Source organism: Eucyclogobius newberryi, unplaced genomic scaffold (genome assembly GCF_026437365.1).
Source record: "Eucyclogobius newberryi isolate DKJ021-1_F unplaced genomic scaffold, fEucNew1.0.hap1 SCAF_12, whole genome shotgun sequence".
Taxonomy (NCBI): domain Eukaryota; kingdom Metazoa; phylum Chordata; class Actinopteri; order Gobiiformes; family Gobiidae; genus Eucyclogobius; species Eucyclogobius newberryi.
In genome coordinates this window covers 6,990,313-7,013,534 of record NW_027315746.1, presented here as the reverse complement: position 1 = coordinate 7,013,534, position 23,222 = coordinate 6,990,313, and the positions used below count along the sequence as shown (strand labels likewise).

The 23,222-nt window shown below is 44.8% G+C and overlaps 1 protein-coding gene across 1 annotated transcript in view; it reads right to left on the bottom strand.

The window, feature by feature from the left end:
- The window catches only part of piezo2b (piezo-type mechanosensitive ion channel component 2b), a 181,959-nt gene that overhangs the window by 90,670 nt on the left and 68,067 nt on the right, over positions 1-23,222 (bottom strand). Inside the window, exons 7-14 of the mRNA XM_072440697.1 lie at positions 21,153-21,366; positions 14,085-14,271; positions 10,789-10,893; positions 8,107-8,142; positions 7,078-7,192; positions 5,990-6,201; positions 2,757-2,987; positions 383-503 (exon numbers count right to left, since the gene is read on the bottom strand). Coding sequence (XP_072296798.1) covers positions 383-503; positions 2,757-2,987; positions 5,990-6,201; positions 7,078-7,192; positions 8,107-8,142; positions 10,789-10,893; positions 14,085-14,271; positions 21,153-21,366 — 1,221 coding nt within the window. The remainder of the gene's footprint in view (positions 1-382; positions 504-2,756; positions 2,988-5,989; positions 6,202-7,077; positions 7,193-8,106; positions 8,143-10,788; positions 10,894-14,084; positions 14,272-21,152; positions 21,367-23,222) is intronic.

Below are 23,222 nucleotides of genomic sequence, written 5' to 3'. Positions count from 1 at the left end.
AAAAGGCTTTATTTGTATATATTCTCTATCTAGAAGTTTGCAGTCTCCATATTTACACTTTTATTTGGTTGATAATGTGTTTAAAACGTCTCAATGTGCAATCGAAACGAGTCGACTACTAAAACAATAGTTAGTTGCAGTCCTACTCTTCTCTTTTCCAGGGAAGGACACACTCACAAACAATAACCTATCAAAGATTCATAGCGTATCACAGGTCATATCTACCTCTGTATCTACCTGCGTGGCATCAATGACATTTCCCCATGTGGGACAATAAAGGAATATCTTATCTTATCTTTGATTTTCCACCATAAACAGTCACAATGTTAAAACACAGCTGTCGGCGCCTGTAAAAGTGTCCGAACAGAGAGGACGTTTGTACCCTTCTTCTTCAGGTCGTCCACTTGCACGTGTGACAGTCCAGCGCTGTCCTGCTGCGCTTTCTCCTGCCGCTCGGTCAGAGTCTGTCTGAGGAGCAGCCAGAAGCTCAGGAGACACAGAACCTGCAACGACAAGCGTCACACACACAGCATGAGGAGCAGCAGAAGCTCAGGAGACACAGAACCTGCAACGACAAGCGTCACACACACAGCATGAGGAGCAGCAGAAGCTCAGGAGACACAGAACCTGCAACGACAAGCATCACACACAGCATGAGGAGCAGCAGAAGCTCAGGAGACACAGAACCTGGAACAAGCATCACACACAGCATGAGGAGCAGCAGAAGCTCAGGAGACACAGAACCTGTAACAAGCATCACACACAGCATGAGGAGCAGCAGAAGCTCAGGAGACACAGAACCTGCAACGACAAGCGTCACACACAGCATGAGGAGCAGCAGAAGCTCAGGAGACACAGAACCTGCAACGACAAGCGTCACACACACAGCATGAGGAGCAGCAGAAGCTCAGGAGACACAGAACCTGGAACAAGCATCACACACAGCATGAGGAGCAGCAGAAGCTCAGGAGACACAGAACCTGCAACGACAAGCGTCACACACAGCATGAGGAGCAGCAGAAGCTCAGGAGACACAGAACCTGGAACAAGCATCACACACACAGCATGAGGAGCAGCAGAAGCTCAGGAGACACAGAACCTGCAACGACAAGCGTCACACACACATCATGAGGAGCAGCAGAAGCTCAGGAGACACAGAACCTGCAACGACAAGCATCACACACACAGCATGAGGAGCAGCAGAAGCTCAGGAGACACAGAACCTGCAACGACAAGCATCACACACACAGCATGAGGAGCAGCAGAAGCTCAGGAGACACAGAACCTGGAACAAGCATCACACACAGCATGAGGAGCAGCAGAAGCTCAGGAGACACAGAACCTGCAACGACAAGCGTCACACACAGCATGAGGAGCAGCAGAAGCTCAGGAGACACAGAAACTGCAACGACAAGCGTCACACACACAGCATGAGGAGCAGCAGAAGCTCAGGAGACACAGAACCTGCAACAAGCATCACACACAGCATGAGGAGCAGCAGAAGCTCAGGAGACACAGAACCTGCAACAAGCATCACACACAGCATGAGGAGCAGCAGAAGCTCAGGAGACACAGAACCTGCAACAAGCATCACACACAGCATGAGGAGCAGCAGAAGCTCAGGAGACACAGAACCACACGTGAGGAATCATGGGACTTTGATGCAGGGACCGGATGTGGAGTTTTCTCAGGGATCGATGGAGGGAGGCTGATTTAAAGGTGCACTTTGTAACTTTTCGAGTGCTGGGGGCCCGTCTACCCGCTGGTCTCCATGGTGGTGGAGTGGTTAAGTCACAGCACATATGCCAGGGACCAAGTGCAGCCGGCCGCACTTCTCTCTCATCCAACATTTCACGCTTACTTTTCCTGTCTAATAAAGCCTTTGCAACAACAAACTCCTGAATAAAAAATGAAATGTTACTGCTTTACCAACCCATGCTTATTTATCTGTATTATTTATTATTCTTTCAATTCATCGTTTAGTTCTTTAGATCATGGAAGTCCAATAATATGAGATTTTTTTTTCGAAATTAGCTGCAGAAGTTTGAGAACATCCTGAGTATATTTACTGAGAAAAACAGCAGCGTGTTCATGTTTCCTGTGTCATTTTGTTGTATTTCTCGCTTTCTCTGAGTCATAAAACCTCCAGAGTCGGATAATAGTCCGGATAACGATTTTCTATAACAAAATTGATGATCCGTTTTTTTTGCTCGAAAATACCTGGACCAGAATTCTAACTGACAGTGGGGTCCCCTCTCCACGGATCTGACCTGTAACGTGCCCACAGCGACGTCACCTACTCGACTAAGGCATGTACTGTGAAACATTCTAGGCAAATCTTCCAGAAAAGTTACTTGGTGTACCTTTAAAGTCTCAAGTGAAAAACATTCATAAAAGTTTATAAATGTACAGCTTAAACGTATATATGCTCTTTTGTATTAAATGTGTATGGGTTTTTTTTTTAGCCACGAATCATTATTAAAAAGGAATAATTACTATAATAACCTCCACACACCAGGAAGTACAGATTTTTCAAAGTAAAATCATAGAAAGTTTTTTTTTTTGGGCACAACCAAGCTCAGTGGCAGATACTTTTGTGACATTTTAACACACACGTTTAGCCTGCATTAGCATCCAACATTAGCATCCAACATTAGCATCCAACATTAGCATCCAACGTTAGCATCCAACATTAGCATCCAACATTTGCATCCAGCGTTAGCGCGACGAGGCTTAACAACGGAGCGCCCTCGCACCTTGGAGGAGAGCGAGTGGAAGGGGTTGTTCTTCTTGACAAACAGCCCTGAGATCTCGCCCATGTCCTCGAAGCTCCAAATGTACTGCAGCACGATGACCAGGTCCCCGTACGCCACCATGAACGGGGACGAGAGCATGGCATAGCGCCGGCGGTCCCGCACCATCCACAGCATGCACGACCACATGAGGAAGACGAAGGTGAGCCAGCTCACGTAGGTGATGCTCCAGGCCTGAGGAGGAAGAGGAGGAGGAGGAGGAGGAGGAGGAAGAGGAGGAAGAAGAGGAGGAGGAGGAGGAGGAAGAGGAAGAAGAGGAGGAGGAGAAGGAAGAGGAGGAAGAGGAGGAGGAGGAGGAGGAAGATGAGGAGGAAGATGAGGAGGAGGAGGAGGAGGAAGAGGAGGAGGAAGAGGTAGTGGAGGAGGAGGAAGAGGAGGAGGAAGAGGAGGAAGAGGAGGAAGAGGAAGAAGAGGAGGAGGAGAAGGAAGAGGAGGAAGAGGAGGAGGAGGAAGATGAGGAGGAGGAGGAAGATGAGGAGGAGGAGGAGGAGGAAGAGGTAGTGGAGGAGGAGGAAGAGGAGGAGGAAGAGGAGGAAGAGGAAGAAGAGGAGGAGGCGGAAGAGGAAGAAGAGGAGGAGGAGGAGGAGGAGGAGGAGGAAGAAGAGGAGGAGGAAGAGGAGGAGGAAAAGGAGGAGGAGGAGGAAGAAGAGGAGGAAGAAGAGGAAGAAGAGGAGGAGGAAGAAGAGGAGGAGGAAGAGGAGGAGGAAAAGGAGGAGGAAAAGGAGGAGGAGGAGGAGGAGGAGGAGGAGGAGGAGGAGGAGGAGGAAGAGGAGGAGGAGAACATGAGTCACACAAAACCAGAGCCGTGTGTTACTTTGGTTGAGCTGAACAACACTGCGTAAAAGACAAGCGGAGCAGCAATGTACCACACAAACCATCACAGACTTTAAATCTAGCTTGTTTCACTGTTAAAGGACAAATATGATGCATTATTTGTGTTGTTATTGTCCTCTAAACATGCTCTTGAGCACTTTTACTGTGGCATTTATTGTTTTAGAACTATAAAAAATGCTTCTACAAAAAACAATCTAACGTTGCCACAGCCTTGGGAGACGTCAGAGTAACTGAGCTTTGGCTCCATCTACCGGCTGCAGAGAAGAACTGCACGACACTGTTCGCCAACTTCCTGGTTTAAGCCACGCGGCCGTGATGATCGTGATTTGACAACAGATGCACAGAACAAGTGATTTATGGATTTAAAAACAGCAGAGAAGAGTCTCGGAGCCACGTCACAGATCGAAGAAATGTCAGTCATCGAGGGGATTCAGAACAGAGTGTTTTTGACGCTCGGAGGGGAGAGGACTTTCTAAGCTATAGAACTAGGACAGGTCTCTTCACACGTGTCTGTAGTGTCTGTAGTGTCTGTAGTGTCTGTAGTGTCTGTAGTGTCTGTAGTGTCAGTAGTGTCAGTAGTGTCTGTAGTGTCTGTAGTGTCTGTAGTGTCTGTAGTGTCAGTAGTGTCAGTAGTGTCTGTAGTGTCTGTAGTGTCTGTAGTGTCAGTACTGTCTGTAGTGCTTGTAGTGTCAGTAGTGCCTGTAGTGTCAGTAGTGTCAGTAGTGCCTGTAGTGTCAGTAGTGTCAGTAGTGCCTGTAGTGTCAGTAGTGTCTGTAGTGTCAGTAGTGTCTGTAGTGTCTGTAGTGTCAGTAGTGTCTGTAGTGTCTGTAGTGTCAGTACTGTCTGTAGTGCTTGTAGTGTCAGTAGTGCCTGTAGTGCTTGTAGTGTCAGTAGTGTCAGTAGTGCCTGTAGTGTCAGTAGTGTCAGTAGTGTCAGTAGTGTCAGTAGTGTCAGTAGTGTCTGTAGTGTCAGTAGTGTCAGTAGTGTCTGTAGTGTCAGTAGTGTCTGTAGTCTCAGTAGTGCCTGTAGTGTCTGTAGTGTCTGTAGTCTCAGTAGTGCCTGTAGTGTCTGTAGTGTCAGTAGTGTCTGTAGTGTCTGTAGTGTCAGTAGTGTCAGTAGTGTCTGTAGTGTCAGTAGTGTCTGTAGTGTCTGTAGTGTCAGTAGTGTCTGTAGTGTCAGTAGTGTCTGTAGTGTCTGTAGTGTTAGTAGTGTCAGTAGTGTCAGTGGTGTCAGTGGTGTCTGTGGTGTCTGTGGTCTCTGTGGTGTCTGTAGTGTCTGTAGTGTCTGTAGTCTCAGTAGTGCCTGTAGTGTCTGTAGTGTATGTAGTGTCAGTAGTGTCTGTAGTGTCAGTAGTGCCTGTAGTGTCTGTAGTGCCTGTAGTGTCTGTAGTGTCTGTAGTGTCTGTAGTGTCAATAGTGTCAGTAGTGTCAGTAGTGTCTGTAGTCTCAGTAGTGCCTGTAGTGCCTGTAGTGTCAGTAGTGTCAGTAGTGTCTGTAGTGTCTGTAGTGTCAGTAGTGTCTGTAGTGTCTGTAGTCTCAGTAGTGTCTGTAGTGTCTGTAGTGTCAGTAGTGTCTGTAGTGTCTGTAGTCTCAGTAGTGCCTGTAGTGCCTGTAGTGTCAGTAGTGTCAGTAGTGTCTGTAGTCTCAGTAGTGCCTGTAGTGTCAGTAGTGTCAGTAGTGTCAGTAGTGTCTGTAGTGTCTGTAGTGTCTGTAGTGTCAGTAGTGTCAGTAGTGTCTGTAGTGTCAGTAGTGTCAGTAGTGTCTGTAGTGTCAGTAGTGTCAGTAGTGTCTGTAGTGTCTGTAGTGTCTGTAGTGTCTGTAGTGTCTGTAGTGTCAGTAGTGTCAGTAGTGTCTGTAGTGTCTGTAGTGTCAGTAGTGTCTGTAGTGTCTGTAGTGTCAGTAGTGTCTGTAGACTCAGTAGTGCCTGTAGTGTCTGTAGTGTCAGTAGTGTCTGTAGTGTCAGTAGTGTCTGTAGTGTCTGTAGTCTCAGTAGTGCCTGTAGTGTATGTGGTGTCAGTAGTGTCAGTAGTGTCTGTAGTGTCTGTAGTGTCAGTAGTGTCAGTAGTGTCTGTAGTGTCTGTAGTGTCTGTAGTGTCTGTAGTGTCAGTAGTGTCAGTAGTGTCAGTAGTGTCAGTAGTGTCTGTAGTGTCTGTAGTCTCAGTAGTCTCTGTGGTGTCAGTAGTGTCAGTAGTGTCAGTAGTGTCAGTAGTGTCAGTAGTGTCTGTAGTGTCTGTAGTGTCAGTAGTGTCAGTAGTGTCAGTAGTGTCTGTAGTGTCAGTAGTGTCAGTAGTGTCTGTAGTGTCTGTAGTGTCTGTAGTGTCAGTAGTGTCTGTAGTGTCTCACCATCATGGCGATGAGGGCACAGATGTAGCTCTGTTTCATGATGAACTGGAACACTTTGACCATGGCGCTGAGGCGAGTGTGAGCCGTGCTGTCCTCCTCGTCCTTCTCGTCCTTCTCGTCCTCCTCGTCCTTCTCGTCCTTCTCGTCCTCGTCTCGTTCGGACCCTGAGTCCTCCGGGGGCAGCGTCACCTCAAACACAGACTCCTTCTTATCTGAGACACACGACGCAGAGACATGAAAACTAACACGACCAACACGACAACAGAATCATTTAGTTTCATTCATTCTTGTTCGACCGCTTGTTCCCTTTAGGGGGCGACTGGAGCCTGTCCCAGGGACTTTGGGCCTTAGGCGGGGCACATCCTGGAGTCACAGGTTTATTGTTTGACATTTTAAATTCTGCTGTTGTCATCCCCTGATCTAGAGGACAGGACATTTGACAGTGTTTCTATTAAGATCTAAACTGAAATAACTTAATTCATGAATAATAAAGCAGTGATTCATTATTCCTCATTTAAAGACGGTATTTTAGGTCAAATTGACTTTCAGAAGATGTTATTACTATGTTATTATGCGCTGTAATAACGATGTCGCTTCATTATCCTACTCAGTATCACTCCGAGTTGTATTATGTTTGATGCACGTTTGAGTCATCGGTATTGTCCTGCATATCTGCTTTCACCTACCCCTTATCTCCGCCCACTCTGGAGATGGGGCACGTGGCTCCGGGTCGTACGGAGCCATTTTACAAACAGAGATTTTGATCTAATTATTGTTGTTGTTTTTCAACCTGGTTAAATAAAGGTGAATAAAATAAAAAAGATACTCATAAAAAAAAAAACACAAATAATAATCTGCTGCTTGTTGCGGTGAAGAGGCGGAGCTTATCAGTCCTGCAGCTTTGAACAGGAAGTCAATGGACCCCTTTCTATTATTAAGCCGTTTTAGATCAATATTTCGGTTTCGCAATAAACAAAACAGTAAAATAATGATCTACCTACAGCGTGTTATAGATTAATACTAAAATACCTTCTTTAAAGATGTCATAAGTGCGCTAAACTGCGATCAGGCTGAATAATGAGCCTCACCCTCGCTGTCAGTGATGGGCTGGAGTTTGTACTGCGGCGTGGAGTACAAGTCCAGACAAACCGGGCCGTTCTCCGTCGTCACAAAGTCAAAAGTTCCGTTGGACGTGGGCACAACCTGCGGAGAGTTAAATCAAATGCAGCCTTAAAAGTAACGTGCGTTTATGTGACGGCGGAATGAAGGAAACAGTTCCACGTTTACAGAGACGGGCCCGTTTTCGTTAAAGGTTTGTCCGAGCGCGGCACGTTCATCAGCGCTACACAATCCAGCAGAGCGTCCTTTCCACGCTCGACTTTATGTTAAACCTGAGACAACTATGTATTTAATGCAACTGGCCAAGTCACAATGTTACCGTATTTTCTGGACTATAAGTCGCACCAGCCAAAAAATGCATAATAGAGAAGAAAAAAACATATATAAGTCACACTGGAGTATGAAATGCAATTGCAAGTGTGAAAATAACAAATAATATCACATATAAGTTGCTCAGGAGTATAAGTATATAAGTATAAGTATAAATATAAATATAAGTTGCACCCTGGCCAAAACTATGAAAAAGGGTGCAACTTATAGTCCGGGAAATACGGTACCTGACCAATGAGTCTGCGCAGTGGCAAAAAATAGGTTAAAAACTTAAAATTGTGATGCTAATCGATGCTAAAATACATCAAACTCACAATTATCGCAGTAGTCAACAGGTCAAATGATCCTTTCTATTTAATATTGAGCACGTTTAATTAAACTTTTCACCAAATAAAGCTTAAAATCTGTATAATATAAGGCTTCCGATTTGAGAAAATTTACGAATAAAGTGTATTATTTTAGAAAATCCGAAGTTCTTTAGTCCTTTTTAACATTTTGATATCATAATGTGTCTGTTTTTGTTATAAAAGGTCTTTTTGACGTGTGTTTTAGAGTCTCTTAGTCCAGTTTAATGTCAAAATACAGTCGTTTGTTAGTCCTGAACTGTCCCCGTGTCTTTATCCTGCAGCGTAGAAGTGTGCAGAGGTGGACATGAGAGCAGAGCGCACCTCGTGAGTGCTGATGCAGTCCTGAGTGGAGAGAAGCTGAGGACACAGACACAAAGCACAGACAGAGTTAGTGAGGACACAGACACAAAGCACAGACAGAGTTAGTGAGGACACAGACACAAAGCACAGACAGAGTTAGTGAGGACACAGACACAAAGCACAGACAGAGTTAGTGAGGACACAGACAAAAAGCACAGACAGAGTTAGTGTGGACACAGACACACTGCTGTTCAGAGGTGAAAGGTCACGCACAGCAGAGCCACAATGGAGGACTATGGGTAATTAAGTCTGGAGCGTGTTCTGCTGGAGCTACAGTGACACTGATGCGTTGTGTCCTTGGGCAAGACACTTGACCCATCACAGAAAGTATTTGTGATATGTCATACTCAGTGGTCTAGTCAGTCCCCGACACCCTGGGAAGCAGAACACCCTGGGGTGCAGAACACCCTGGGGAGCAGAACACCCTGGGGACACCCTAGGGAGCAGAACACTCTGGGGACACCCTAGGGAGCAGAACACTCTGGGGACACCCTGGGGTGCAGAACACCCTGGGGAGCAGAACACCCTGGGGAGCAGAACACCCTGGGGAGCAGAACACCCTGGGGACACCCTGGGGAGCAGAACACCCTGGGGTGCAGAACACCCTGGGGACACCTTGGGGAGCAGAACACCCTGGGGACACCCTGGGGAGCAGAACACCCTGGGGAGCAGAACACCCTGGGGACACCCTGGGGTGCAGAACACCCTGGGGACACCCTGGGGAGCAGAACACCCTGGGGAGCAGAACACCCTGGGGACACCCTGGGGTGCAGAACACCCTGGGGACCAGAACACCCTGGGGTGCAGAACACCCTGGGGAGCAAGAACACCCTGGGGACACCCTGGGGAGCAGAACACCCTGGGGTGCAGAACACCCTGGGGAGCAGAACACCCTGGGGAGCAAGAACACCCTGGGGACACCCTGGGGAGCAGAACACCCTGGGGTGCAGAACACCCTGGGGAGCAGAACACCCTGGGGAGCAAGAACACCCTGGGGACACCCTGGGGAGCAAGAACACCCTGGGGACACCCTGGGGAGCAAGAACACCCTGGGGAGCAGAACACCCTGGGGAGCAAGAACACCCTGGGGTGCAGAACATCCTGGGGAGCAAGAACACCCTGGGGTGCAGAACACCCTGGGGTGACAGATACTACAGAGGATCTCCAGCACTTTGTCAGGAGATCAGAAATACTGGAAAAGCTATAGGAAAAAAGCACTCCAAACGGTCATTAATTCACTGATGTTAATACAGGTTTGTTTGTTTGTTCTATCTTTTGATTTTATTTATATGTATTTTTTAATATTTATTTTTATGTATATATTTTATTAATATTTTTATTTATTTTGTATTTATTTGTTTAAAATTTTTCGTGATACATTTTTTGTAATAAATTGTTGCACTGTTACTAAGATACTCTGATACTTAAATACTCTGATACTGTTACTTAGATACTCCGATACTTAAATACTCTGATACTGTTACTTAGATACTCCGATACTTAGATACTCTGATACTGTTACTTAGATACTCTGATACTGATACTTAAATACTCTGATACTGTTACTTAGATACTCCGATACTTAGATACTATGATACTGTTACTTAGATACTCTGATACTGATACTTAAATACTCTGATACTGTTACTTAGATACTCTGATACTGATACTTAGATACTCTGATACTGATACTTAAATACTCTGATACTGATACTTAGATACTCTGATACTGACACTTAGATACTCTGATACTGATACTTAGATACTATGATACTGATACTTAGATACTCTGATACTGACACTTAGATATGATACTGATACTTAGATACTCTGATACTCTGATACTGACACTTAGATACTCTGATACTGACACTTAGATACTCTGATACTGATACTTAGATACTCTGATACTGACACTTAGATACTCTGATACTGATACTTAGATACTCTGATACTGATACTTAGATACTCTGATACTGACACTTAGATACTCTGATACTGATACTTAGATACTCTGATACTGACACTTAGATACTCTGATACTCTGATACTGACACTTAGATACTCTGATACTTAGATACTCTGATACTGATACTTAGATACTCTGATACTGATACTTAGATACTCTGATACTGACACTTAGATACTCTGATACTGATACTTCGATACTGTGATCCGCTCACACTGTGGCCAGAGGAGGCGTGGCCAGAGGAGGCGTGGCCAGAGGAGGCGTGTGCAGCTGTGGACACATGTGCTCCGTCTTCTCACGCTACATTTATAAACTGTGAGAAAACCTTTGTCATTGTTCTTTTCAGCACGGCTTTCTTTCAAGTCCGAGGCTCTGGCACAAAACGCTCAGACCCGAAACATAAATATCCCCGTGACACATCAGCAGTTTTTGGATGGATTTTAAAATTGTCAAGCAAATATAAAGAGATATAAAGAGAAACGTCGCCGTAAAGAGAAAAAGCAGTGCTGCAGTTTGGAACAGGAAGTCAGTGGCTGCTTTTTTCTATCGGTCACTTTCAATTAATTAAATAAAATAAAACCATGTGGTACAAACATCCATGTATCCGTCACCTTTACGTCACACAGTAACTCTAGTCAAAAGATCCTGTTCCCTCCTCGTGACCCGCCGCTTACGTTCTTCTCGTCCGTGCTCTGCGGCGTCCTCCACCACAGCTGCCGCTTCCTCTCCGCAGAGTTGTTCGTTCCGTTTCCCAGTGTCTCGTCGTCCTCGCACTCCTCCTGCCAAAACACGATAGACCCCCGCGCGTGATTACGGATCAAGTCTGTTTACCTTCGATTGCGCTGACGTTTGGGGGTGGACAGTGACTCCAGATTAAACTAAAGGTCGCGGTCGACTGTTTGTTGAAGATGTAGATTATATACTTGGCCACGAAGTCTATAAATAAAGAATGGATTCGAATTGGAAAGTAAATTAAACCGAAAACGAAGGTGTTTCCTCTTCGTCCCTGCAGCTGTTCTCTGTCTGTCGCTATTATCTCACGTGTCCCTGAACCTGTAAATATGTTATAATGATGGAACTAAATATGATGCAGTATTTGTATTGTTATCGTCCTTTAAACATGCCCTTGAGTACCTTCAGTTTAGCATCTCACGTTTTAGAAAAATGTTTAAAACGAACCAAATTACATTCTTATTGGTGCCGTTTCCCACGTTTCCCGTTTACAGTGCAATTCCCTCTGCTCACAGTTTCAGCACATTTCAAACTGGCCTCTCACTTCCTGGTCCCAGAACCCAGTTGTACTGATCATAATTAGACGGACGAAGTCACAGAACGAGTCTGGAGACGATTGGTGGATTTAAAAAAAACGTAATTTATGGAGGAAACATCAAAGAGCTGCAGAGAGGAGTGTTTGTGACGCTCGGAGGGGAGAGCACTTTCTGACCACGACTCCTCAAACGAGCGAGAATGAAGCTAAACGCTGCTCCGGGTGTGTTTTTGACGAGGGAACGATGTTAGAACACGTTTAAAAGCTCAAAAAACCTTAACTCTGCGTAATATGTGCCCTTTAAATTTATGTAGCGTTATTAGGCAGTGCCACAAAAAACCTCAGGGATGCAGTTATTTATTTAGTTTATTCTATTTAGACGTAAGCAGAATAATTTACTGCTTAAATTATTTTCTACATTGAAGATTAACAGATCAAAGGGAAGTAAATTAGTAAAGAAGAATAATTTTGAAAAAGGGGCGTTTGTTTCTTCTCACTCCAACAATTTAAAACTAAATATCGTATCTTTAGAAAAAGTCCTCAAAATGTTGCCTAGGACTCGAGTGACCACCTGCCCTGCAGGCTTCTGTTCCGCGCCCTTCCTCTTATTCACATGTTTCCACTTCACGTTTTACGATCTCATATCAGTCAGAGTGAGCTCAGATAAAACGGATAAATAAATCCTCTGCTGCGCGTGTCCGTGGTTTATTCTTATCCCGTTTGTGCGGCGCGAGAGCAGGTGAAAGGGCGGGGCTCGGCGCCGATCGATGCGGCGTTCAGACCCGCGGGTTTACAGCCAGCTATTGACCCCGCTGTAAAAACTCCCAATCTATAAGTCCATTACAAACGCTGAGGAGCCGGAGCGAGCGGGACAAGACACAGAAAAACACAGAAAAATCACAAAGGAAATTCAACTGAACCGGACAAAATGACAAAACCAACGCCCGCATCTTCTGGTTTTAAAGTCAACGAGTGAGACAAGCGGAATGGGGGTCGATGGAAACAGAACGCCTCATGATTGCGATAATAAAAATTGATTTGTTCAGCTAATTGACCGTGCTCCTCCCGAAGGCCACATTTACTGTTCCCTGTTTAATTGAAGGCAAAGGGACTAGAACCAGTGACTCCGATCTGCATTCTCACTCCAGAATCCTCTCGCACCATTGAACTTTCACTACGTCCATGAATCTGCTCTGGAAGCTTTGCCCGCGACTCGTGCAACATGATTCACTTCATTCTAATCCTCACGATGAACGGAGCGAATGCAAATCCAAGCGCTTTCCTCTGCAACGATCTGAAACTAGTGTCGAAACGTGACTCTCAGTCGAGCGAGTATCGATACTGATCAAAATCACATAAAGAGGACACAATATAACCTCTTTGGGATAGATTTAGCTTCAGCAGAACAAGTATAAGAATGTATGGTGACATGAAACTATAATTAAAAAACATTTGATTATTATTATTATATAATTTCATTTTTGTATTATTATTATTGGATTATTATTATTATTGGATTATTATTATTAATATTGGATTATTATTATTATTATTGGATTATTATTATTATTTGTTTTTTATTATTATTATCATTTTTTATTATTTTTACTGAAATTTGTATTATTATTATTATTATTTATTATTGAGTATTGTGTTTTTTCCTTCGTGTGGAAATCAAGTTTAAAATTTTCGTTTGACATTGTTTTTATTTTGCAATTAAAGGGTTCAAAGTTTTTCTCTAACAGACCAATAGTTTTGTGGAAGTTTGTAATGAACATTTTTGGATTCATTACGAAAAGCTTTACAATAAAATGTCAGAAAAAGACATATAATTCTATAGAGCCACAGATTGTTCTTTTAACGTCAAGTAAATGGACTTTTTTGAGCTTTTGTTGTAACATTGTTCCTTCATCAAAAACCTGGAGTTGTATTTAGCATCATTCACACTTCACAAAAACACTCTGGAGGTCTCGTGGGCTGTTTTTAAGTCCATAAATCATTCCTGCAGTTTCCACACCTACCAGAAGGGGGAGCACGGACTTGAAACTTAAAGTGCCAATGACAGGTTTTTATGACATTCCAATTTTGCCTTAATTTTTACCTTGCGTACATATAAATTAGAGTTTTACACCCACCGACCATGTATTTGTGGAGAAAAAGTTGAAAAATCTGTAGAAAGTGACAGGAAGTGACATCACACCAGGGACACTCATTCAAGTTTACACATAATTTACACAAAATAAACTACTTTTTTGACATTCTAAACATTAATTCAACAAAATAAAGTCACTCTCATATATTTTAACTTGTAAAAATAAATAAAAATAGTGACAATAGATGAGTTTTGGCCTCAGTGGATGCAAGATCATTGTGATGTCATCAGTTACAAACCTAAAAAACAAGCTATTCTAGGATCAAATTTGTATAATGAATAGCTAAATTTAAAATATACGCATCTTAACTACATTTTAGTTCAATGTGTAGTCCAACCTGTCAGAGGCATATTTTCTGCACAAAATAATTAAGTTCTGAAACAAAAAATGCCAAAGTAAATGTATTCAAGAGCATCCTGTCCTTTAAGATGAAACGGTTTATGAAAAAATACTATTCCTCATGGATCGTCAGCTCGTATTCATGTCACAGTGTAAACAAAACCATTATCAATCTAAAGTAATCGCTTGAAAAGTCAAAGACAATGAGCACATTTAACCTTCTCACCATCTGCTCGACGGGCTCCTGCAGCCAGAGTCGGATGAGCGTGGCCAGGGTGTAGTAGAGGATGAGCAGCATGATGGGGTTCACGAAATGAAACCAGCGTCTGTGCGGGTGAAGCGAGAGTTTCCACGTGCAGGAGCAGTTACTGTGGATGATCGGGGAGATGCCAAACACTCTGGAACACAAAAGACGGGGGAACAGTGAGAGACAGACTGACAGAAGAGTGGTGAACAGTGAAGCGACCGGACCCTGTGGTGGTGGAGGAAACAGCAGAGGGAAGAGGCACGGAAAAGGAACGTGAGACGCTGGAGAAACACCACAGGCTCAGAGAAAAGGTGTGGGAGGTGAGAAAAGGTGTGGAAGGTGAGAAAAGGTGTGGAAGGTGAGAAAAGGTATGGAAGGTGAGAAAAGGTGTGGAAGGTGAGAAAAGGTGAGAAAAAGTATGGAAGGTGAGAAAAGGTATGGAAGGTGAGAAAAGGTGAGAAAAGGTATGGAAGGTGAGAAAAGGTGAGAAAAGGTGTGGAAGGTGAGAAAAGGTGTGGAAGGAGAGAAAAGGTGTGGAAGGAGAGAAAAGGTATGGAAGGAGAGAAAAGGTGTGGAAGGTGAGAAAAGGTATGGAAGGTGAGAAAAGGTGTGGAAGGTGAGAAAAGGTATGGAAGGTGAGAAAAGGTGTGGAAGGTGAGAAAAGGTGAGAAAAAGTATGGAAGGTGAGAAAAGGTGAGAAAAGGTATGGAAGGAGAGAAAAGGTGTGGAAGGTGAGAAAAGGTGAGAAAAAGTATGGAAGGTGAGAAAAGGTATGGAAGGTGAGAAAAGGTGAGAAAAGGTATGGAAGGTGAGAAAAGGTATGGAAGGAGAGAAAAGGTGTGGAAGGAGAGAAAAGGTATGGAAGGAGAGAAAAGGTGTGGAAGGTGAGAAAAGGTGAGAAAAGGTATGGAAGGTGAGAAAAGGTGAGAAAAGGTATGGAAGGAGAGAAAATGTGTGGAAGGAGAGAAAAGGTATGGAAGGAGAGAAAAGGTGTGGAAGGTGAGAAAAGGTGTGGAAGGTGAGAAAAGGTGTGGAAGGTGAGAAAAGGTGAGAAAAGGTGTGGAAGGTGAGAAAAGGTCTGGAAGAAGAGAAATAGTGTGGAAGGTGAGAAAAGGTATGGAAGGAGAGGAAAGGTGTGGAAGGTGAGAAAAGGTGAGAAAAGGTATGGAAGGTGAGAAAAGGTGAGAAAAGGTATGGAAGGAGAGAAAATGTGTGGAAGGAGAGAAAAGGTATGGAAGGAGAGAAAAGGTATGGAAGGAGAGAAAAGGTGTGGAAGGTGAGAAAAGGTGAGAAAAGGTATGGAAGGTGAGAAAAGGTGAGAAAAGGTATGGAAGGAGAGAAAATGTGTGGAAGGAGAGAAAAGGTATGGAAGGAGAGAAAAGGTGTGGAAGGTGAGAAAAGGTGTGGAAGGTGAGAAAAGGTGTGGAAGGTGAGAAAAGGTGAGAAAAGGTGTGGAAGGTGAGAAAAGGTGTGGAAGAAGAGAAATAGTGTGGAAGGTGAGAAAAGGTATGGAAGGAGAGAAAAGGTGTGGAAGGTGAGAAAAGGTGAGAAAAGGTATGGAAGGTGAGAAAAGGTGAGAAAAGGTATGGAAGGTGAGAAAAGGTGAGAAAAGGTATGGAAGGAGAGAAAAGGTGTGGAAGGTGAGAAAAGGTGTGGAAGGTGAGAAAAGGTATGGAAGGTGAGAAAAGGTGTGGAAGGTGAGAAAAGGAGAGAGAAGGTATGGAAGGTGAGAAAAGGTGTGGAAGGTGAGAAAAGGTGAGAAAAGGTGTGGAAGGTGAGAAAAGGTGTGGAAGAAGAGAAATGGTGTGGAAGGTGAGAAAAGGTATGGAAGGAGAGAAAAGGTGTGGAAGGTGAGAAAAGGTGTGGAAGGTGAGAAAAGGTGAGAAAAGGTGTGGAAGGTGAGAAAAGGTGTGGAAGAAGAGAAATGGTGTGGAAGGTGAGAAAAGGTATGGAAGGAGAGAAAAGGTGTGGAAGGTGAGAAAAGGTGTGGAAGGTGAGAAAAGGTGAGAAAAGGTGTGGAAGGTGAGAAAAGGTGTGGAAGAAGAGAAATGGTGTGGAAGGTGAGAAAAGGTATGGAAGGAGAGAAAAGGTGAGAAAAGGTATGGAAGGTGAGAAAAGGTGTGGAAGGAGAGAAAAGGTATGGAAGGAGAGAAAAGGTGTGGAAGGTGAGAAAAGGTGTGGAAGAAGAGAAAAGGTGTGGAAGGTGAGAAAAGGTGAGAAAAGGTGTGGAAGGTGCGAAAAGGTGTGGAAGAAGAGAAAAGGTGTGGAAGGTGAGAAAAGGTGTGGAAGAAGAGAAAAGGTGTGGAAGGTGAAGGCCCTAAAAACCCATCTCCTCAAAACCATTATCTTCTTTTTATCTATGTTTTTCCCATTTTTGTTACATGACCTTGGGTATACTGATTTATTTATTATTAATTTGTCATTATTTATTATTTTTTATTTATTTATTTATTATGAATTTGACATTATTTATTATTTGTATGAATTTATTATTAATGTATTATTAATTTATTATTTATTTATTATTTATTTTGTATGTATTGTTTATAATTTATATATTTATTTATTTATATATTTATTATTATTGTATTATTTATTATGTATTTATTATTTATATTGTTTAAATTTGTATTTATTATTTTATTTTTCATTTATTTATTTTTATTCATTTATAGTATTTTTTATTTATATTATTTATTATTTATTTTTCATGTGCTATCTATGATTACGTATAACCCCCAAACTGGAGGAAAAACATCAGACGTCTCAGTCCAGAAAAGTGAAGTTAATAGTTATAACTCTTTCAGTCCCTAAAAAAGTGCACCGTCTCTTTAAGACATTTTAACCACTGCAGGTCACGCCTCCTGAGTCCAGGAGAAGGTCACGTGACCCCCGACAAATAGTAAAGAAACAGGAAGTGTGCTGACGTCTCCGATGGCCGCCAAATGGCTTCCTGCACTGCAAAAAAGTTAAATGCAGTAATTTGACTTGAGCAGTTTTGTCAGTTTAAGAGCCGGGTTTAAAACCTTTTACTGTTTTTTCTTACTTTAAATGATATAACATTGGAGTACAATTATCTGTCAAGGTAAGTGCACCTTTCTTTCCCAATTGACAAATAATTAATCTCAAATCAGGCATAAACTGAATACCTGAATTTAGAATCAGAGTCAGAATCCAGAACATGTTTATTAGCCAGAAAAACCTTAAAGGACAAATATTATGCATTATTTGTATTATTATTGTCCTTTAAACATTCTCTTGAGTATTGTTACTTTAGCATCTCGTGTTAAAAAAATAATAATAAAATGTTTTGCAATAAACAAAATAACTTTGTCACAGCCTTGAGAGATGCCAGACTAACTGAGCTACTGACGGCAGAGGGAATTACACCATTTTAATATCAACAAAGTTCGCTACAGCAGCTGCTCGCCGACTTCCTGATGTAGCCACGCAGTTGTAATGATCGTGATTTGACGGTCCAGCCATCATTTATGGACTTCTCTGAGCCACGTCGTCGAGGAGATTCAGAACAGAGTGTTTTTGACGCACGGAGGGGAGAGGACTTTCAAACCAGGAGTAATCAAACTAGCGTGAATGAAGCTAAATGGTACTCCAGGTATATTTTTGATGAGGGAACAACGTTAGAAGCTTAATACGTGCCCTTTAAGAGACAGTAGAGTTTGTCAGGGAGAAGAAGGTCTGTGAGGTCACAAACATAAATACAAGTCGCGTCGGGAGAAAAAGTTCCTCTAACTTTTCACGTAAAGTATCATCTTGAAATAACATCCCAATCCCTGGTCTTAACACGGTCTAGAATCAAACTGAAATCCACAAACAAGTACTAAACGTGGGCAAAAGTGAATAAACTTGACTCTAAATCATACCACTGTTTGGGAATCCCTGATCTAGGGCTTCTTTCCAACAACAAATTCACACGGACACAAAAAACAACAATAGGAATAAACCGGCACTAAACCCACGACTAAACCTGGACTAGTTCAGGACTAAACTAGAACAGTACCAAACAAATACACCGGGACTAAACTTCCATCAAAAGGATCCATCATTTAAACCATAGGTGTCAAACTCTGGCCCGCGGGCCAAATCCGGCCCGCCAGACGTTTTATTCCGGCCCGCCGAACATTTCAAATTTGTATTCACATTTTTATTTTTTTAAATCGATTCATAGAACCGTAGTTACATCCGTAACCGTTTTTATCGCTAAAACTACAAGTCCCACAATGCCGCCGGTGGCCGCCCCTCCCCCACTGGGCTCTGCTGCACTGCTGTGTGAGCTGCTGAGGGAGAAGTGCACTTGAAGCACTTTTGAGCAGAAGTTTAGTGGTGAGTCAGTTCAGGTGCACAGAGAACTACACAGACGTGGAAATGTTAGTTAGGACATTTAAAAGTTTATTTTGTTATAAAGTCAAATGTTTATCTCTGTAGAACTGTAGATCACCTCTGAAGTTGTAATGCACATAAACTGAAGCAAAGTGTTGGTGAAATTACACGTGTTTTTCTAAATACATTTCAGTTTATGAGAACAAACGTTTTGTAATTTTTTTGTATCGATCCAGTAATTGCTTCAAAACAGCGTAGGCTATATAAAGCTATCTATTTCTTATATTTTTTAATAGTTTTATGTTTTACGTTATGTTCGGTCCGCGACCCAGCCTGAGCGTCCAAATTCGGCCCGCGGCCCAAATGAGTTTGACACCCCTGATTTAAACTTACGTAGCTTGTATTTGTTGCCGTATGAGTATCAGGGTCTTATGTTTTTGCAGTACAGGGACGAGCGAGCAGATTTATGAGCGTCCGGTCACAGTTGTTTCTTTGAGCGCAGGAGAGAAGACAGAGCTGCCGGCGTTTTCCTGTCTGTCCCTGAGCAGCAGCACGAGGCCGCGGCGGCGCTGACACGAGGAAAGGCCATTGTGAACCAGGACAGAGGAAACACACAAAGGAAGTGAAGCTCACACCGAGGAAGTGAAGCTCACATCGAGGAAGTGAACCACGCACGGAGGAAGTGAACCTCGGCTCCAGTGAACTCGCGCCAGGCCGACAAGAGCGGGGGAAAGAACTAGGAATGAATTAAATAATACTCTTCATTTCATTGTTTTGCTAACTCGCTAACTGTGGGTCAGGTTGATTAATAACGTTTTTGTTGAGTTTTTACACATTCAAAACAGGAGCTAAACCAGGACTAAACCAGGACTAAACCAGGACTAAACCAGGACTAAACCAGGACTAGACCAGGACTAGACCAGGACTAGACCAGGACTAGACCAGGACTAGACCAGGACTAGACCAGGACTAGACCAGGACTAGACCAGGACTAAACCAGGACTAGACCAGGACTAGACAAGGACTAGACCAGGACGAAACCAGGACTAAACCAGGACTAGACCAGGACTAGACAAGGACTAGACCAGGACGAAACCAGGACGAAACCAGGACTAAACCAGGACCAGAACAGGACCAAACACACACACACACACACACACTCCATGGTGACGCCATTGCTTTGTCTGGAATGTTCCACAGTATGGCATAAAACGTGCATTAACATACTCAAACTTACATTTATTTATTCATACACAGATGTTTTTATTGCAAAGAATATGCCTTAAATCACTGTGATCTGACCCGTAACCTCACGTCTCCACGGAGATGAGTTTAATGCTATGCTATGGAATATTCTAGATGAAGCATTAAATATCCTACTGCAGAAAACAATGTAAAGACCATATTTATGCTTAAATATGATGCGATTTAATATGATTTAGTTGTTGTTATTTGAGTTTTGGGCAATATTTAGATGTGTGATTTATATTGTTCTATTCTATTCTCGTTGAAATTGTATTTTCTTCCCCTGCAGTACATAGAAGTACATAGAAGTACATCGAAATTCATATAAATCAGACTAATATACGCCAAAGCTGTCACTGCAGATGTGTTGTAGTCGTGCAGTCGGAGCGACGAGGAGCTAAAGCCGAGTTTCCCTTAAATAAGTCACAAACAGGAAATCAACAGAGGAAGAGGAAACGGGAAAAGTGCCAACGATTAATGATCACAGACATTTATCACAGCAAGATTTCAACAAATACCAATATTGCATTGTGGGAAATCTGCAGGAATGCATTAAGATACGAGTGTTTTAAAAGAGACGGCCCCGCCCATTATATATCCACCTATCTATTTATTCTATCTATATAGCAGAGGGAGGGAGCAGAGGGAGGGAGCAGAGGGAGGGAGCAGAGGGAGGGAGCAGAGGGAGGGAGCAGAGGGAGGGAGCAGAGGGAGGGAGCAGAGAGAGGGAGGGAGCAGAGGGAGCAGAGGGAGGGAGTAGAGGGGGGAGGGAGGGAGCAGAGGGAGGGAGGGAGCAGAGGGAGGGAGCAGAGGGAGCAGAGGGAGGGAGCAGAGGGAAGGAGGGAGCAGAGGGAGGGAGGGAGGGAGCAGAGGGAGGGAGCAGAGGGCGGGAGCAGAGGGAGGGAGTAGAGGGGGGGAGGGAGGGAGCAGAGGGAGGGAGCAGAGGGAGGGAGCAGAGGGAGCGAGGGAGGGAGCAGAGGGAGGGAGGGAGCAGAGGGAGGGAGGGAGCAGAGGGAGGGAGTGAGGGAGCAGAGGGAGGGCCAGGACTATACATAGCGGTAAAACGCCTGGACATGGAGCTTAAAATGAGAAACTGTTTGATCGATTAACTCTGCAACACCAAGGACGATAGAACAACAGAAGGAAGAGGAGGGGGAGGAGAGGGGAAAGACAAAATCATTATGTCCAAGAGAGAAAGAGCCACTGTGGCACTTACAGTGACATGATGCTCTGGTAAAACGACTGATGGAGGAAGAACTGTGTCTGGGCCAAACAAATACAAACATTCTTTCCTCACATTGGTCAAAAAAATATGGACACAGTATCGTAACACAATCGTCGTATATCGTGACGTTAACTCGCCGAAACCCTCAACGCGAGCGCCGTCACGTCACGCGAAGGGGGAGGGGGGTGGGGGGGGAGGAGCCTGCGTTGCCGGACCCTTACTTGGTGTAGTTGTCTCCTGCCGGGATGGCCTCCTGGAAGAACTGGAACTGGTAGAGGTAGAGCACGACGATGTGTCCGGCGCTGAAGATGGCCATGAGCACGCACATGCAGCTGAAGAGGAGCGTGTCGAACGTCCGGCACAGCGACCACCACGTGCACAGGAAGAGGAAGATCAGGAAGTACACGGCCGAGGTCAGCGAGGGCAGCATCATGCCTGGAAGGACGGCACGGTCACTCACGCCTTCTTTAAACATGTCGCCGGCGCGTCAACAGCGCCGCAAACGCTTTACACCACGAAAACCAAACGCATCAAAAATCGGTGTTGCGTAAAAGTCTTTAAAACATGAATTGGCAGGGCACGTGTTTGCGTCTGTATCCGAGTGAAGGGCGTGGTCTGTCGCGGTTACGTTACAGTTAATCGAAAACGCTACTTTTTCACCCATTTTAAGACCTGTTGTGTATTTTCATGCACCCCCTGCAGGTCGGACGACTCATTGAACTAAAACGCAGTTATGATCAATATATTTTATGAATTTTGTAAAAATGTGATCACAGACACATTTTTGAAGTTTATAATTTCACTTCCTGGTTGTAATTGATGAAATCACACTAGGAAAATACCCAGCAAACACTGGGCAAAAACTCATCTAATGTCACAATTAATACATTTGTGTCCCTAGTGTGATGTCACTTCCTGGCTGACGTGAAGGAGACGTAGTCTTGTGTAAACTGTCTTTTAGGTTGGCTTTGCGTCACTTCCCCGTGCGTTCGTCACTTCCCCGTGGGTTGTGTCACTTCCCCGTGCGTTCGTCACTTCCCCGTGGGTTGTGTCACTTCCCCGTGCGTTCGTCACTTCCCTGTGGGTTGTGTCACTTCCCCGTGCGTCGCGTCACTTCCCTGTGGGTTGTGTAACTTCCCCGTGCGTCGCGTCACTTCCCTGTGGGTTGTGTCACTTCCCCGTGCGTCGCGTCACTTCCCTGTGCGTTGCGTCACTTACCCGTACGTTGCGTCACATCCCCGTGTGTCGCGTCACTTCCCTGTGCGTCACTTCCCCGTGCGTTCGTCACTTCCCTGTGGGTTGTGTCACTTCCCCGTGCGTCGCGTCACTTCCCTGTGGGTTGTGTCACTTCCCCATGCGTCGCGTCACTTCCCTGTGGGTTGTGTCACTTCCCCGTGCGTTGCGTCACTTCCCTGTGCGTTGCGTCACTTCCCCGTGCGTTGCGTCACTTCCCCGTACGTTGCGTCACTTACCCGTACGTTGCGTCACTTCCCCGTGTGTCGCGTCACTTCCCTGTGCGTCACTTCCCCGTGCGTTCGTCACTTCCCTGTGGGTTGTGTCACTTCCCCGTGCGTCGCGTCACTTCCCTGTGGGTTGTGTCACTTCCCCATGCGTCGCGTCACTTCCCTGTGGGTTGTGTCACTTCCCCGTGCGTTGCGTCACTTCCCCGTGCGTTGCGTCACTTCCCCGTACGTTGCGTCACTTCCCTGTGCGTCGCGTCACTTCCCTGTGCGTCACTTCCCCGTGCGTTGCGTCACTTCCCCGTGCGTTGCGTCACTTCCCCGTGCGTCGCGTCACTTCCCTGTGCGTCACTTCCCCGTGCGTTGCGTCACTTCCCCGTGCGTCGCGTCACTTCCCTGTGCCTCACTTCCCTGTGGGTTGTGTCACTTCCCCATGCGTTGCGTCACTTCCCCGTACGTTGCGTCACTTCCCTGTGCGTCGCGTCACTTCCCTGTGCATTGCGTCACTTCCCTGTGCGTCGCGTCACTTCCCTGTGCGTTGCGTCACTTCCCTGTGCGTCGCGTCACTTCCCTGTGCGTCGCGTCACTTCCCAGTGCGTTGCGTCACTTCCCTGTGCGTCGCGTCACTTCCCTGTGCGTTGCGTCACTTCCCTGTGCGTTGCGTCACTTCCCTGTGCGTTGCGTCACTTCCCTGTGTGTTACGTCACTTCCCTGTGCGTTGCGTCACTTCCCTGTGCGTTACGTCACTTCCCAGTGCGTTGCGTCACTTCCCTGTGCGTTGCGTCACTTCCCTGTGCGTCGCGTCACTTCCCTGTGCGTCGCGTCACTTCC